Source organism: Papio anubis, chromosome 5 (genome assembly GCF_008728515.1).
Source record: "Papio anubis isolate 15944 chromosome 5, Panubis1.0, whole genome shotgun sequence".
Classification (NCBI taxonomy): domain Eukaryota; kingdom Metazoa; phylum Chordata; class Mammalia; order Primates; family Cercopithecidae; genus Papio; species Papio anubis.
This window is the reverse complement of record NC_044980.1, coordinates 164,600,017-164,617,534: the sequence shown is the minus strand read 5'-3', so window position 1 is coordinate 164,617,534 and position 17,518 is coordinate 164,600,017. Positions and strand designations below refer to the sequence as shown.

General features: G+C 42.4%; 1 protein-coding gene across 6 annotated transcripts in view; it reads left to right on the top strand.

Moving 5' to 3' along the window:
• Positions 1-1,155: 1,155 nt before the first annotated feature.
• Positions 1,156-17,518, top strand: part of FBXW11 (F-box and WD repeat domain containing 11) — a 140,702-nt gene continuing 124,339 nt past the window's right edge. For 3 of the 6 annotated variants that reach the window (XM_021939955.1, XM_021939952.1, XM_021939950.1), the window contains exon 1: positions 1,156-1,566. In XM_021939955.1, the coding sequence (XP_021795647.1) occupies positions 1,522-1,566 (45 nt within the window). In that variant the 5' untranslated portion in view covers positions 1,156-1,521. Of the gene's footprint in view, positions 1,567-10,980; positions 11,143-17,518 lie in introns of all 6 variants that reach the window. The other 3 variants (XM_021939951.2, XM_021939953.2, XM_009209569.4) reach the window with 3 other exon arrangements.

Genomic DNA, 17,518 nt, shown 5'->3' with positions numbered 1-17,518 from the left:
CTGAGATAGCGGGCGGGCACCACTAGGCCCGGTTCATTTTTGTATTTTTTGTAGAGACGAGTTTCGCCATGTTGCCCAGGCTGGTCTGGAACTCCTGGGCTCAAGCAATTCGCCTGCCTCGGCCTACCAAAGTGCTGGGACTACAGGCGTGAGCCACCGCGCCCGGCCAGGCTGCTGTTTCTTTACCTCAATCTAGAATTCCCTTCCTCTAGGTAAGATGAACTGAGATACTCAATCATGGAACGACCCTCTCTTCCTGACAATATCTAATCCAGTGAAGCTTTCACTTCCTTAAACCTCTCCCAAATCACCAACAACTCTTACCGAGAAGCCCCATCTTTCCTCAATGTGTGTTCTCAGTCACTGCAACCAGTAATAAACCCAGTTTGTTCAACAACCCTTGTGTTCCTGGTGGGATTTGGTTAGAGGGCACTGACAGACCTAAGTTACACAGAGTTGGAGGCTGAGTTCACTAGAAGCAGTCTCCGCTTGTGTGTTCCTTCTTAGCCACTCTCTTGGTTAACGTCTGTCGTCCCTCCACCAGAATTAAGCTCCATGAGAACAGGGGCATATTGTCTCTCATGTTCAGAGCTGTTTCTCAGTGCCTAGAACGGTACGCAGCAGAAGCTGGATGCTTAAAAAATAACCATTTTCTGAAAAAATGAATAAGGGGCTCGATATACGCAGGTTCCCTTTAATCTCTCAGCTCCCCGTAGACCGCGTGACATACAGACAGCACCACAGCACATTTCCCCAAACCCCCATTTTCCCGAAGACATCTCGAAACCCTCACTCCCGGGATGCCCATTCTCTCAGAGCCTCTTCCCCGGGCAGAGTTTCTCTCACTCGCTGGTCCCTTCACACCTGAGCCCCAGGCCTATACACCTTCCTAACGCCCCTAGAACCCACCTGTCTCCACCATCTGCCCCTGTCACCAGACACTGGCGGACGGGCAGCGCAGCTACCTAGGCGTCGAGTGGGCACTGCGGCATGGACTGCGCATGTGCGGAAATGGGTCGCACAAGCAGGATCTCCGACAAGTGAGGAGTTGCCTCGGAGTTTCCGTCCCGGTCTGGGCAGCCTTGGGCTGACAGGAAGTCAGGAGAAGCTAGCCGGAAGGAGAACCCGGGCGCACGGCTTTCTGGGACACGTAGTCCTGGCGCTCTCGAGGCCCTACCATGAGCAAGTTCTTAACTCTTCAGGTGTGCAAGTCCTACGTCCACAGTCCAGTGCTACTGTCAGCTTGGAGTTCAGCTTCGGGCTGCCAAGAGCCAGCAGCCCGGTGTCAGAGGCTCGGTCCCACAACGCTCTGCGGGCCGCGGCGCCTGCTGGGAGGTGTAGTCCCCGCTCTGCGTACTGCGTTCGCCGAGGGGGAGGGCGGAGCTGCCGGCGGCCCGGGCGGGCTGGCAGCTAGAGTGGGTGCGATAGCCGCCTCCGCCTCTGCCGCCTCCGCCGTCGCCTCCTCCGCCCGGGCCGTTCGCTGCTGCGCGGGGAGAGCGAGGCGGGGCCGCCGGGGCCGCCATGGAGCCCGACTCGGTGATTGAGGACAAGACCATCGAGCTCATGGTGAGTGCGGCCCGCTGGACCGTCTGTGCTTCCGTCCGTCCGGCCCCGGGCGGGCCTGCCCACCTCAACGTCCGGTGCGAGGCCGGCTCTGGCCCTTCCCAGAAGCCTCGGCCCAGACCCGGGCCCCCAGCCTTCCCTGGCCTCGGACCCGGCGCGGGCTCCTCTGATCCCTCGACATCTCCGGCCGGTCCTGGCCCGGCCCCCTCTATGCCCCTCGTTTCTCCCCCACCCCCTGTCCCGTCTCCGGTCCCAGCTTTCGGACGACCCTCGCTCGTTTATGCTGTAGACTTAGGTCGCACTCGCTCTAGCACCCCATTCTCCTTCTTTTAGAAAGGGATTTTTTTTTTTCTTTCCTCTGTTTCGGCCCAGGCCCGCACCGCGCTTGCAAGCTCCACTCAGGCCGAGTGAGGTGGTGGGAAGGAGTGCCGAGGAGATGGGTCAGGGCCGCCTGGGCCTCCGCGTCCTAGGAGGGGTCTCAGCACCCACTCCCCAGCCTAGGTCTGTGTGGATGCCAGGATAGGCCCTACAGAGCTGGGGGGCAGGGAGCTTTCGGGTTTGAAGCTGTGGCGGATAAGGAGGCCTCTTTCCCGGGCCCTTGTGGTGTCCGACTTCTCGGACAAAGGGTTTCCTACCCGGCGGAGAGGGATGTTTGCATAGCAAGGCCCCAGGTACTCTGGATTCCATCCCCCGGGAAAGAGAAGCCGTAACTTCACGTTTTCCAGAGCTGCTTTGGGAAATTGGGGATGAGTGGGGAGGGAGCCATCCTCATCACTGCCGCGAGCTCTTTCTTCTCAGAAAGAAAAAAAGGGGAATCCTTGGCCCCCAGGGGAAGCGACCACTCTTCTGTTAGAAACCACTGGCAGGCAGGCCAGACTCCCCGGTCCGTGGACACCCTCCACCCTCCTCCGAAGCTTTAGGATTTGAAGCCAGAAGGGGGTTTTAGGAACAGGACCATGAGAGAGTGGCTAGAAGTGGGTGATTTGGTGGAAGAAATAAAATATGGCAGATATTACTTGCCAATGTGAGCGTTAGGGAAATCAAACTGGGCTCTGGAGAGTTGGGAAGAGGAAGTCTGCATCAGCAAATGGACATGTCCAGGATTTCTTCCTGTGGAAGCCTTGACAGTTTCTTTGTATCTCTCCTAACACGGTAACAACTTCTTCCCCAGGGCTGAGAGGAGAGAGGTGGAAGAATCTACTTAACCCAGCAAAATGTTTTCCTAGCCAGATTTTCTTCAATGTGAAAATGTTTATTGAGTCAGTGATTCCACTGGGTAGGGTTGGTGACATCAGAGCCACTTCCCCCATTTAACGCTATAAATAATAAATGGTGACACTGAAAGTCTGTTGGATAGCTGCATGGTTTCTGTGGATGGTGGTGTCTGGGGAGTTGAGATGCTTGCTTTAAAAATGGAAGTACGGTAGCATAAATATGGAGGCAGTTTAATGTTTGCTGTCCTTTGCGTAATTCACAGAACTTGACTTCTCTAGCATTCTTGAAAACTAGGAGGAAAAAAGAGAAACTGATAGTTTTTGATTTTTGCGTGCGTGTGTGTGTGCACGTGGGGTTGTTTTCAAAGGGATAATGTCACATGCTGAGTGATTTTTCCTTTTCAGCATAATTTATCATACTTGTAGTCAAGTGTTTGGTATTCTGTAACTTTTGTAGTGGGTTATTTTGGTAAATATCTTAAATCGACTAAGTATATTACATATTCTTAAAAATGTACACACAGTGCATGTACTTACAACAGAAGTACTTCATATCGAAAAATTGTAACTTGGTGACTCTTTGAAATTGGCTGTTCCCAGCTCCTTCCATTTCTATTCCTTTTGAAAATAACGAAAATGTATTTATTTTGAAAAGAATTATAAGAAATACATTGTAACCCAAGTCAGTGTATGGTAAAAAACAAACAAAAACCCAAAAAACCAAAAAAACCTTTGTCCTAAATTCACTGGCTTCCTATGCTTATAACTTAAAAAGTTTTGATTTTACATGATAGCACTTAGATTTGATCTGAAAAGAGATTTCAACCTGTTAAGGACATTGGCTGTGGCCCAAATATATCAATTTTTGCCCCTGATTTTGCAGTAGGTTAGATATCCTTTGAGATTTGACATGGATAAACATGTTCCTGCACACAAACTGGGATTTAAACTGGAATTCTTAGAAAATTTTAACATAGAGTTCAGTTATATTACGATTAATTTTAAAATGGCCTTTTATTTAAGGATTTTGATATTTCCTGAAAGGGATACCAGTTAAGACTCTTAGACAACCCTTATCGTAAATTAAATATATGTATTTATTTTAGTAAAATAGCACAGGTGCTTAACAACTGATTGAGTAAATCCAGAATCAAATGTAGGAATGATAATGCCTTAGAATCTAATTGCATGTGGCTTTCTGTTTTCACTGCGTTTAAATTACAGTTTCCAGAACTGGGTTAAAAATATTTTTTACATTGGTTTCAAGATAATCCGATTGATGGAAGAAAAGGGGTTAAACTGATGGTGTTTTGAAAGCCTAAAGCATGAAATATTTTTAGATTTTTATGAGTCAGCTTCAGTACTCAAATATTTGTGATTGTGCTGCTTGTACCAGTTTGGCACTTAATGCTTAACAAGATAACTTTCATTTGCTATTCCAAAGTGTGCTGTATTAAAAAGAGGAAACAGACTTCTTGGTTATGTCCCTTTTCTAATCTTCATCCCTCTGCTTTCCTTAATATTGATTCCTCGGTTTTTCCTTGCATTTTTGATAAGTATATTAGGAAATAAAGCTGGTAATAGCAGAATAATTAAATTTCTAAAATATAACCCCCCACTTTGACTCCTATCCCTGCCTGAGGCCTGGGTCCGCAAAGGGTGCTTCTCCTACTGACCCGCTCTATAGGATTCAGATTTTAGTATTACTTAAGTCTATAAACTCTTAATTTAGACCCAGAATTTACAGTTACTAATGGTAAATAATTTAACCACCAGATGACTGTTAGGGCCTTATATTGGCCCGGTGCTATACCTGTTAGTGGGCCTGTTTTTCCAAACTTCTGAGTTTGGTAAAGTTCGCCTTATGAATGAGGTAGAAAACTAGTAATTCATTTTGGAAATATGTAAAGTTTATCAGGCTATGTTCAATGGACTTCATTGGGAAGAATGAGAACTGTACAGTATGTATCACATGGTATTTAACTACCCTTGAGTTAGGAATATGACTTGATTTTCAGGCACTCATCACTAGAAAGCACTCACAAGAGCTTCTGATTGGAAGAGAAAAATGATTAGATTACCCTGTAAGAAGACAGCAGAAATTGGTGCTATCACTTTAGGAAAGGTGATCCTGCCTCCTCTACAGGTGTGAGTGAATCCCATCTTCCCTTTAAACAATTAATGGACGGTTTATAATTAATTGGTAAATGACTTCCCTTTTTGCTAAGTGACCTTAAGTGAGTCATTTCCTTTCTGTCTTATCTCTTAAGTGGCTGTATTACTTGTTGAATGAAGTAATATAGGTTAAAATACGCTGATCCTTATTAAGAAGGTGTGGGCAGGTGCGGTGGCTCATGCCTGCAATCTCAGCACTTTAGGAGGTGGGAGGATTGCTTGAGCCCAAGAGTTTGAGACCAGCCTAGGCAACATAGCAAGACCCTGTCTCTACAAAAAATAAAGAAAATTAGCCAGGCATAGTGGTGCACTCCTATAGTCCCTACTACTCAGGAGCCTGAGGTGGGGAGGATCTCTTGAGCCAAGGAGTTTGAGGTTGCAGTGAGCTGTGATTGTGCCACTGCACTCCAGCCTGGGTAACAGAGCAAGACGCTCTGGAAATGTCTTGTTTTCTTTTTGGATCATTTTTTTTTTCTTCCTGTCATTGACTTTCTAAGGGGGTGAGTGGGGTTGTTTAGTGACTTCATCAAGAAACTGGATATTACTTTGTCACCATCCTTCTCCTCATGTAGCACACCACTAGAGGTGCTGACTTACTGAATGCAGACTCAGTGGACTCAGGTTTCAATAGGGTCCAAATGAATAAACCACACACACACACACACACAAATTTATATAAAATATATGGACCTCACTGACCTGCCTAAAGAGGCTGTGGCCCAAATATATCAATTTTTGCCCCTGATTTTGCAGTAGGTTAGATATCCTTTCAGATTTGACATGGATAAACATGTTCCTGCACACAAATCTTGGCATTCTGGGCTCTTGACAGCTATAGTCTGTCTCCTGCAAACAGAGAGCTAGCCCAGGAGAATCGCTTGGCCATTACATAGGTTCACAAAACAGCACATGTATGCCTTTTACTAGTGTTGTTTGAGCCTATGAATTCTAGAAACAAAATTATCTGCCTTGTAAGATCTGTGGGATCCTGGATTCCACCTTGTGATATTTGTTCTTCATAGAAAAGAAAGCATTTCAAGTCCTAGTGATTCCAATTCCAATCTTCCTTTGTATTTCATTCTCCCTTATGGCTTTTCTGCCTACTTTCCTTGCTTGCTGTATATTCTAGCCAACGCATGGAGGACCATGGTCTTCCAAATTCTGCTCACACGTTTCCTTTGTCAGCATTGATAGAAATGGACCTAAGCCCATTTATTGAAGGCTATTGATGTTTATCAAAAGGATCTAATAGGTGGTTCTCTGGCCCAATTGGCTCAGGTTACCTCTCAGCAATCTTTTCTTTCATTTATGCTAATGAAGTCCTGTCCACCCCAATAAAACACAATAGGTGCCACCTGTTTTGGTGTTAGTTTATATTATGGTAGCAGATACCATCTTGTTTTTGTGTCTGTATAGCACTGCCTATATGACACTCATTGTTAAATGAAATGAATGAATTCTGGCACTTTGTATTTATCCTGTAGCACTTAACATATTTCAGGCTTGTATTATAGTTACCTGTTCGTGTCCTCTGTTGAATGATAAACTCCTCATGGGAAGGGCTGGGGCCATATTTATCTTCCTGTGACACACCGTTCCTTCATACCACACGGCGTCGTCTTTGTGGTAGGCTTTCAGGAAATGTTGGGTTGAATTTTCCTGGTGATCATTTTCAGACATTAATGCCTTTTGCCTGTGTCTTAACTATCCTCTTTTCTAAGCATTTTCACCCACATTACTAATCCACACAATAATCAGTTCCTAAGTTTTATGGGACTTACGTCATCCTCTGTATTATAGAAACTTGTGGTTGCGCCTAAACTCTTCTTCTAGAGGCTGTGTTTGATTGCCCTGTTACCCCTTCACAGGGCTCAGCATATGGGTGCTCAATATGGATTTAAATTAATGTTAGGTTTTCTTTTTTTCATGCAGTGAAACCTTTTAAGATTTCCTTTTGAATATCTTAAGACAAAGGTAGAGATGAATAGAGAAGTAAGATGGGGAGGGGGAAGAGGTGGGTGGTGTGTGGTTCATAGGACGTCCATAGACACAGTAACCTTTATTTACAGACTTTCCACACATACAGATTGATATACATAGAACTCAGAGAGTGGTTGTTAGCAAAGAATTGAGGAAACTGAATACTTTTTACATCAGTTGGTGCAGGTTTGCCAAATAGCTGATAAGCTCCAAGGGCTCCATGACCTTAGAAAAGCATGATTTAGCAGAAAGGGCATGGGCTTTGAAGTGAAACACCTGAGTTTGTATCCTAGCTCTGTCACTTGCTAGCTGTGTGAGCTAAAGAAAGGTAACCTTTCTGCAGTATGATTTTATTATATGTAAAAATAAGAAAACTTAGGTATTGGTCTGAGTTGTTGGGAGGATTATATGAGAGAGGTGTGTGAAAGGACTTTGCAGAGGCTTGCTTTTCTTCAAATGCCGACCATACTAACTTTCCCCACAAGTACAGGGACCTTAAAGCAAAGTCAAGACAGATGGTGTGGAAAAGGTTTTTATTTATTTCTCCTGAGTTGCGCACGTATTTATTTGTGAGGCTTTACAGAAGACTAACATTTGGTTGCTTTTAGCCATACATTTAATGAGCCATCTTTGGGAGAAACAATGAAATCATACAGAGACAATACTGTCTTGGAAAATCTGGGAGGTACTATTACAGTGACTACCAATTTGGCGTAATTAGGTGTATGCTGTAACTACAGAGAGAACCGCCCCCCCCGAGTCCTATTTTTATACCTGGTATCCTGACAGAAAGAGACTGGTGATTAGTTTATGTTGACATTGAGCGTTGGGATTTGTGTTTAATCAGTTTAGTTTAGACTGACAAATTGTGATTTTTGAATTCTTATTATTATCATCATCAAAGCTGATGGTTTTGACCTTAACAGAATAAGCAGTGAGAATTCATACAAGATTTCCTTATGAGTTGTATTGTTCATTGAATTGGTTGACAATGGGGGAAGAAACTTGTTGGTTAAGAATGTGCTCGTTACCCTTGGTTAGTTTCTGCTGATCACAATTGCTTAAGAGGAAGTGTGTCTTTGTAGGCAAATGAGAGACAGACCAGGAAGACCTGACAATCCAGTAGGGTGTCTCTAACCTGGTTCTTACTGTTTTAATGAAACTAAAAGATGGAAGAGTTCTGTGATGTCAGCGGGAAGCATTTTTAGGAAATTCCCTCTCAGGTTGAGTCAACAATGAAGATCTTCACAAAATGGAAAGCTGTGAAGTAGAAACACTGGGACATTAACATGAAAAATGAAAAAAAAAAAAAAAGCTTTGGCTCTTTGGCTTGTGATAGAGACGTGTGTAAATATAAGTATATTGAATGTAGGAAACCATTGTATAGTAAAAAGCCTCTGATCCACAGAAGAAAAAGAAAGACTGAGGTTCTACTATTGTGAAAAAGGAACTTGAGTAATTTTTAATGTTTATTTTTTTAGGAGTTAACTTGAGAACATTGAACCGGTTTTGGTAACTAACAATGAAATATATTTTGGCTCTCTGAAATGACTACATGATAGATTCAAAGAGAAAGGGGGCAGAGGGGCAGGAAGAACTCAGTCCTGATACTCTCACTTGGCATCTGTTAATCTTTGTATTACTAGCATAAGGCCTGCCAGCAATTGGCATTGAAGAAATATATATACATATATATATATATATATTTTTTTTTTTTTTAAGGGAAGGGAGAAAAATTAACTCACTAGTACAGGAGAAAAGCCTGAGGATTCAAGAGGTCCAGAAATGAGTCTGTTTAGTCAAATTGCTGTGGTTGTGTTTTGCTATAACTTGTTTTGCATTTTGGATAGTTGTACCTTGAAAAATGTAGTATACTGTTTTAGCAGTTAGCTACTGGCCATAGTTCACTAGCTACTTTTGTCAAAATTGGGTTTCCAGTTTATTCTTAGGCTTAAGAATAATACCACTTAATGGGAAAAGCTTGAGACCTCATTATTTGCTTGGGATTTTACTTTTGTGATCTCCTTAAAGTTGTGAGTCTTAAGATATTTTCATCCGATTGTTATAGTGAGGTTAATCACGGACCGGCGTTTCAGTCACTTTAATTGCTTTACCTACAATATGAACAATCAGAACATCTTTAAGAGTCATTGCCTGTGGACTGTCAACACATCTTAGAATTTAAAAATTACTTGGGTTCAGCTGGATTTGAGTTTCTTTGTCACAGTCACAATCTTTGCTGCTAAACACAAAGACTACCTGAGTACCATTATAGTGTGTCTTGCCACAATCTTTTTTTTTTTTTTTTTTTTTTTTGAGATGGAATCTTGCTCTGTCGCCCAGGCTGGAGTACAGTGGCACAATCTCGTCTCACTGCAACCTCTGTCTCCCCGGTTCAAGTGATTCTCCTTCTTCAGCCTCCCAAGTAGCTGGGATTGTAGGCATGTGCCACCAGGCCCAGCTAATTTTTGTATTTTTAGTAGAGGCAGGATTTCACCATGTAGGTCAGACTGGCCTCAAACTCCTGACCTCAAGTGATCCGCCCACCTTGGCCTCCCAAAGTGTTGGGACTATAGGTGTGAGCCACCGAGCCCAGCCTATAATATGTTTTGTTTTAGCATTAATTTTGTAGGTTTTAGGCTGGGCATGGGGACTCACACCTGTAATCCCAGCCCTTTGGGAGGCCAAGGTAGGCAGATCGCTTGAGCTAAGGAGTTTGAGGCCAGCCTGGGCAACATGGTGAAACCCTGTCTCTACTTAAAAAAAAGAAAAGAAAAGAAAAGAAAAAAATATCATGGGCCTATAATTGCATGGCTCTTTGTTAATTAAATGCTTCTTTAAGTGGCAAGATCTAGGGAATTAACCCGTTCGGGATGGCCCAACTGATTAATCTAGGCTGAAATATTTACTCTTCTGTATTTTCATAGTACTCCATTTTCATGTTAATTAATTTAGGACCTTTGAGAGTAAAGCTTGATTTCTTCTCCTCCCTCAGAAATCATGGGCTTTCTGACCCTTGAACTGTGGAGTCCATAGTGCTCCATGAAAAGGGCATGGGCTCTACTACCTAGCAGATGTGGGACTTTGGACAGGTTACTTCTTTCTGCTCATCTTTTTTGAGAATTAAATATGGGTAATTAATGTGAAGGACTTGGCCAATTAGTAGCTCTTCAGTAAGGTAGGTATTACTATAATTACTGCAGGAGCGTTTTGGCTGTAATGTAGCAATTGAGGAAGTAGCAAATTTATGTTTGAGTAAGTTCAGTCTTTTTGTTTTTATCTTTGTTGTCCTGTTAAATGCCTTTTCTCTCTCCCTTTTAGTTTAGAATTTGCAGTCTGAATTGGTAGAAAAAGAATGTTGATGTAATGTGGATAGGACTTAATATTTAATAGTGTCACCTAGTAAATTGTTTATTAGCATTCTTTATGATTTTTCCCAGTTTATCTGATGATTGGCCATTGTATGGGACTGGCCTTTATTGAGTCAGAAGTTCACTCTTAAGTTATATGTTTTGAAGCACACTGTATTTTAGGTAGAGGATTTGGGTAATACGTAGATAGGATGTCTTATATGGTAGCAAACCAAAACATTTCTTTGTTAGGTATGTAAATAAATATCTTTATGGTAGATATTTGAGCCCTCTCATATCATTATTTTTGGCTGACAAACTTTTTATAATGGTGGAGGAGCTATCTTAGAAAATGGATAAGAAAGTTCAGTGTAGCTGAATGATCTAGGACAATTTATATGGATGATAGGGTAAGTTTTTTTAGCTGCTCTCATTTGGAAGTTGCACGCTATTTAGTCGTGAGTAAATATTAATATTAGGGATGTTCCACTATTTGTTATGAGTTTTGTATCCTTTCAACACAGAGGTGAGGAATGCTGCTGCAGGCATTTTATGCCAAATAGCTGACTCAGGGGTTATAACTTTTTTCCTGTGCTTCAGATCCACCATTCCATTGACCCTTCCTTCCATTTCTTGGAGGCTGTCCTTTGCTGCTGGTGCCATGGTGGGTGTATGGATTGCTTTCTGTCTTTCAACAGTTACCGAAGTGCATGTTTGGGATTTTGTTGAAGAAAGCTGGATACAGTAAACGGAAAGAATCTTGGAAGATGCTTGACTGCTGTCTTTTCTCAGACTAGTCTGAAAGGGAAAACCCCCATTCATTCTGGATTGGTGGATCTGAAGTACAAAATATTTTCCAGGTAAGCAATTACCCTGTATTGTTTTGTTTTGTGGAACTCAACTCGCTGAAAGAAATTTTGAAAAATATTTTTCAAATATTTGTCCATTAATAGGGAAAGGGAGAAATATTAGATGTTTGTGCGCAGTGTCATGTTTGGCCATGTTTGGGTGTGGATCAGTGAAGGTATATGTGGCTGAATTGCTAGTAAAAACTTTGTTTTACTGTAAGAAGTGCAGTTATTATTATTTTGAGACATTCTGTCGCCCCGGCTGGACTGCAGTAGCATGAACATGGCTTACTGCAGCCTTGACCTTTTGGCCTCACACGATCTTCCCGCCTCATCCTCTCAGGTAGCTGGGACCACAGGCATGTGTCACCATGCTCAGCTAATTTCTTTTTTGTAGAGACAGGGTCTCACCATGTTGCCCAGACTGGTTTTGAACTCCTGGGCTCAAGTGATTTGCCTGCCTTGGCCTCCCAAAGTGTTGGGATTATAGACATGAGCCACCACGCCTAACTCAGTTATTTTTACGTTAAGCCCAAATAGTTTTTATTCATAGTCTGATAGGAAATACAGTAAACAGGGACATATATTGTTTAGGGAATAGCTTGTAAAATATGGAAAACAAATGGTAACTTTGAGGCATTCTCACATGATTTATATAACAGTTAATACCCGTTCAAAATATTTTTTGCAGTTTCACGTAAAGTGATTTTATTCTGAGGTTTCTAGGAGGGTCTTCTTGGGGAGGTTTACTAACTGTAGCAACTGCTTATTGAGAGCATGTGCTGCATGCCAGTTACCTTTGTATGCACTTTACCTATACTACGTAATTGGCACAGTGCTTCACCTGCATTTTACAGCTAGTGAAATGGAGCTCATGAGCATAAAGTGCCAGTTTCTCAGGTCATGCAGCTGGTAAATGGTAGAACCAAGCTTTAAACTTGGGATTAGGTGTCCTCAAAGTTCTCACTCTTTCTGACTTATTACACTTACTGAAGTTTGTACTTCAACCTTTAAATTTTCAAATTGCCTGTCTGTAAGAGCAAGGTGTGATTTTCTTCAACACGTTTCCACTCAAAGAACACATGCTGGGTCATTGTTGGCATGGCATTTTAATCATTTAATATGATTAAATGCTTGCTTACTGAAAAATCAGATCTTCAGTCAGTTCATCAAGTGAACATAAAGGTAATTTAGGGAGTAGAGAGACAGTGCATTTAAATACAAGATGTGCTTTATACAGGGAAGTATCACTTGGTTCAGTGAACTCAAACCTGTATCTTCTCAGTTCCTCCTCAGTATTTATTATTTAAATAGCTCAGTAGCTCATTATGTAGGCTTCTTTTGGCCTGTGGTTTGTCATCCATACAAGTAAGGCATTGTCAGGCAACATTCTTGAAAACATGACTTTTTTCGGTATTTAATATTCTTTCTAGAGAACATCCTACTCCCTTTCATCTTAAAAAAATTTCTTTTTATTATAGATGGACACTCTGACTTTGTGATCCTTGTTTTTGTTTAATACTTTCATATTTACTAATGTTTCTCCTCTGGTGAGATTGTGGCTTACTGCAACCTTTGCCTCCCAGGTTCAAGTGATTCTGGTGCCTCAGCTGCCCAAGTAGCTGGGATTACAGGCGCGTGCCACCGTGCCCAGCTGATTTTTGTATTTTTTAGTAGGGATGGGGTTTCGCCATGTTGGCCAGGCTGGTGTCGAACTCCTGGCCTCAAGTAATCTGCCTGACTCAGCCTCCTGAACTGTTGGGATTACAGGTGTGAGCCTGTAATTGTCTTCTGAAGGATAGTCAGGACAGTCAGGTGGTGGTGGTGGTGGTGGTGGTCATGGTACTAGTAGGAGAAGTAATAGTTAACACTGGGCACTTATTATTTACTGGGCATGATTCTAGATATTTTATACTTATAAACTTATTTTATCCTTATACAGGTTGAGTATGCCTTGTCTAAAATGCTTGGGATCAGAAGTGTTAAGAATTTTGGATTTTTTTCAGATTTTCAAATATCTGCTGTATACTGATTCAGCATCCCTAATCTAAAATCTGAAATCCGAAAAGTTTCAATGAGCATTTCCTTTGAGCGTCATGTTGGCACTCAAAACATTTTGGATTTTGGAGCACTTTGGATTTTGTATTCTTGGATTAGGGATACTCAACCTGTAGTAACCTCATGAGGTAGGTACCATTATTTCCACCCTACTGGTGAGGAAACTAAAGGGTAGAGTAGTTAAATAACATGCTCTAGATCACACATCTTGTAAGGGACAAAGGTGAGATACGAACCCCGGCAGTCTGGCTTCAGAGAATGTGCTTCTTACCTCTATTCTATATTATCTGTAGATTAGAGAGTATCATCCAGTAATAGAGGGGCGGAAGTCCTAAAGACTAAAACTATATATTCTGATTTCAAGAAATCATTGCAAAAGGAAAGGAAACAGTTTTATATATTTCTTACCTTCTGTAGAAAACAGTCTAGCTCTCAGGTTCTGCATTAGCCATCTAGGGCTGTCAGGCTGTTTCCTAAGGCAACTTGGAATAGGTTAGTTCGAGGTTACATTTTAGTACAGTGCTGTCCCATAGAACTTTTTGCAGTGATTGAAATGTTCAGTGTCTGCACTGTTCAATATGGCAGTTTTGAAGTGTGGCTCAAAGTAACTGAATTTTTAATCTTAATTTTAATTAAATTGACATTTAAATAGCTACATGTGGAGATTATAACCTGCCATCATCCTAGGTCCAGTCCTTGGTTTAATACTCACAGAAATTTGATCTGCTGAGCAGGCCCAAACATCCCGTTATCCCAGGGTTGGACTAACATTAACCAACCTTACAAGACTGATGTGTAAAACCTATATCTTAATTTATTTACGATGATTTAAATATGTTGGCATGTTTAGTATATTCTTTTTTTTTTTTTTTTTTGAGACAGTCTGTCACTCTGTCGCCAGGCTGGAGTGCCGTGGCGCGATCATGGCTCACTGCAACCTCCGCCTCCCAGGTTCAGTCAATTCTCCTGCCTCAGCCTCCTGAGTAGTTGGACTACAGGCGCACATCACCACACCCAGCTGATTTTTGTATTTTTAGTAGAGAGGGGGTTTTACCATTGTTGGCCAGGATGGTCTCGATCTCTTGACCTCGTGATCCACCCACCTGGGGCTTCCATAGTGCTGGGATTACAGGCGTGAGCCACTGCACCCGGCCCAGTATATTGTTTTTTGATAGGCAGATTTACTTACTAGGTCCTAATTAATATGCTAGTTTAATTTTTTCAAACAAGTCAGAGAGATCTGAAGACTCTAGCCAAATGACTGGAGTATTCTCTTCATATAAGAAGACTTCATCAGGGAAGAAAGTCGTCTTTGCTGGCCTGGGACTGAGACACCCTCTTTCAACTTACTTTTAGGGATGGTGGTTTTTCCCTGTGGCAAAGCCTCTCGACTCTTCTGCTTGCTGTTGCTTCCCAGATCCTTTTGTGATTAATGCATTTGTTTTTAGACAGATTAGTACATTCAGCTTGAATGCACCCTTGACTTATAGGTCTGAGAAGCCCTTTGTTTTCATTAAAGTTCCTTTGTCACTGCTGTAATCCATTTTGTGTTCATTTGCAACTCTGAGAAAACAGTTGAATTTTCCTTGCTTCCGTGTGACGTCTTTATATTAAAGTGAGTCCAGTTTGGGTTATGGCGAATTTGAGTTGCCTGTGGATGAATTGTCTAAGAAGAGAAGTATCTAGTAGGAATACTGGCCTGGAGTTCATTAGAGAAGGCGGGGTTAGAGAGAAATACTGGGGAGTTTTTAGGTGCAGTGGTAGCTGACTAGACTTTAGTACAGTTATATGATTACTCAGAGTATAGACCGAAGAATGGTATTGGTGTATGGGAATGCCAACATAAAAGAATGGGCTACAGCTAAGGTCAGAACCTGAGATCATATGTGATGTTGACCAAGAGGTGTTATTACCACCCTCTCCTTTTTTCTCTTCCCCTTCCCTTCCCTTTCCTTCCCTTTACTCCCCTCCCCTCCCCTCCCCTTCCCTCCCCTTCCCTCCCCTTCCCCCTTTCCCCTCCCTTCCCCTTCCCTTCCCCCTTCCCACTCCCCTCCCCTTCCCTTCCCCCTCCCTTCCTTCCCTTCTCCCTCCCTCCCTTCCTTCCTTCTCTCTCTCTCTCTCTTTTCTTTCTTCCTTTCTTTCCTTTCTTTCGTTCTTCCTCTCTCTCTCTCTCTCTCTCTCTGTCTCTCTCTCTCTCTCTCTGTTACAGAATCTCACTCTGTCACCCAGGCTGGAGTGTCATGGCATGGCCTCGGCTCACTGCAACCTCTGCCTCCCGGGTTCAAGTGGTTCTCCCACCTCTGCCTCCTAATTAGCTGGGACTACAGGCACATGCCAACACACCTGGCTAATTTTTGTATTTTTAGTAGAGATGGGATTTCACTATGTTAGCTAGGCTGGTCTCAAACTGCGGACCTCGTGGTCTGCCTGCCTTGGCCTCCAAAAGTGCTGGGATTACAGGCATGAGCCACCGCCTCTGGCCTCTTTTTTTTTTTTTTTTGGAGATGGTGTCTTGCTCTGTTGCCCAGGCTGGAGTGTCATGGCATGGCCTTGGCTCATTGCAACCTCCACCTCCCGGGTTCAAGTGATTCTCCCACCTCAGCCTCCCGAGTAGCTGGGACTACAGGTGTGCACCATCACGCTCAGCTAATTTTCGTGTTTTTAGTAGAGATAGGGTTTCGCCATGTTGGCCAGACTGGTCTGGAATTCCTGACCTCAAGTGATCCTCCCACCTAGGCCTCCCAAGGTGCTGGGATTACAGCCAACCTCCCGGCCACACCCTCTCCTTTTCATCTTGACTTGATAATTTTGTTACAGCCTGCTAGTACTTATTCCTAGTCAGCAAACTGTTGGGTTGTGACTTTCTGTTCTACTGTAATAGTGTGCTTAATTTTTGAAATGTGTTTTTGAGAACATATCTTATGTACATTTATGCAAACTCAAATTTTACGCATCCAGTGACAAAAATAAGAGAAACAGAACCTAAACAGTAAAGATGGGAACCTAAAACGTAAGATGGGAAATGGGAATCTGTTCTTTCAGTCTGTCTCATTTCCTGAGTGCCTTTTATCTATGATTATGGTATTTTAAAGACACACACTTTTAACGTCACAACATGAGGCCTAAATACAAGCCAGCTATTTTATCCGCTAGTCAGTTGAAGAAACAGTGAACTGTTCCAATGCTGGAGTAAAAATTAGTGTTGTTAAAATTATTGAGATGCTGTGTTGGTCTCAAGTATGGCATATCCTTAAGGGATTTTTGAGGCATATTTTTGTCTTATGTTATTTTCACCTTACATATTCACTTCAGACTCTCCTGCAACCACACTGTAACTAAGTTTTGATAGTGAAAGCATGGAGACATGAAGAGTTCATTATAGCTGCAGTCAATCAATACTTGACAAATTTTTTGAATGAATTACTGTATCTGTGATACAAAATTAAGGTACAAAAGGAGCTGGGTGCCATGACTCACTCCTGTAATCCCAGCAAGCACTTTGGGAAGCCAAGGCAGGTGGAGCACCTGAGGTTAGGAGTTCGAGACCAGCCTGACCAAGATGGCGAAACCCTGTCTCTACTATAAATACGAAAATTAGCCGGGCGTGGTGGCACGTGCCTGTAATCCCGGCTACTTGGGAGGCTGAAGTAGGAGAACCGCTTGAACCCGGGAGGCGGGGATTGCAGTGAGTCAAGATTGCGTCATTGCACTCCAGCCTGGGCAACAGAGCAAGACTCGATCTTAAGAAGAAAAAAAAAAAAGGGCAAAAGAGAGTACTAAAGTTTCTCATTCCTTCTAGCCACCCAACTACATTCTTGTGTAACCTTCCTATACATATGTGTATCCTGTACACATTATTTTTGCACCTTGATTTTTTAAGTAAAATATGACTCAGTTATCTTTCATATCAGTTCCCAAAGAGCTGTCATATTTTTTGAGGAGATAATGTAATTTAAAAAATAGGTGCTGTATTATTGTACAAATATGCCATAATTTGTGTAACCAGTTTGGACTGATGCATGTGTAGGTGATTTCTAGTCTTTTGCTGTTATAGTTAATGCTGTAAAGAAGAACTGTGCATATGGAATGTGTCTTCAGGACAGGATCTTGGGCATACTTACTAGGTGCTTTTATGAATCTGATAAACAGTGCCACATTGTTCTCCAGTCACATTGCAACAATTTATACTCTCACAGACCTTGAGTAAGAGTGCTCTTATTTCCTGACAGTCTCATGGTATTACATGAATTTTAAACTGTTTGCTTTTTAAATTGTTCTTCTCTTTTTTCTCTGTTAACTTTTTATTATGAAAAATATCATATACATCTAA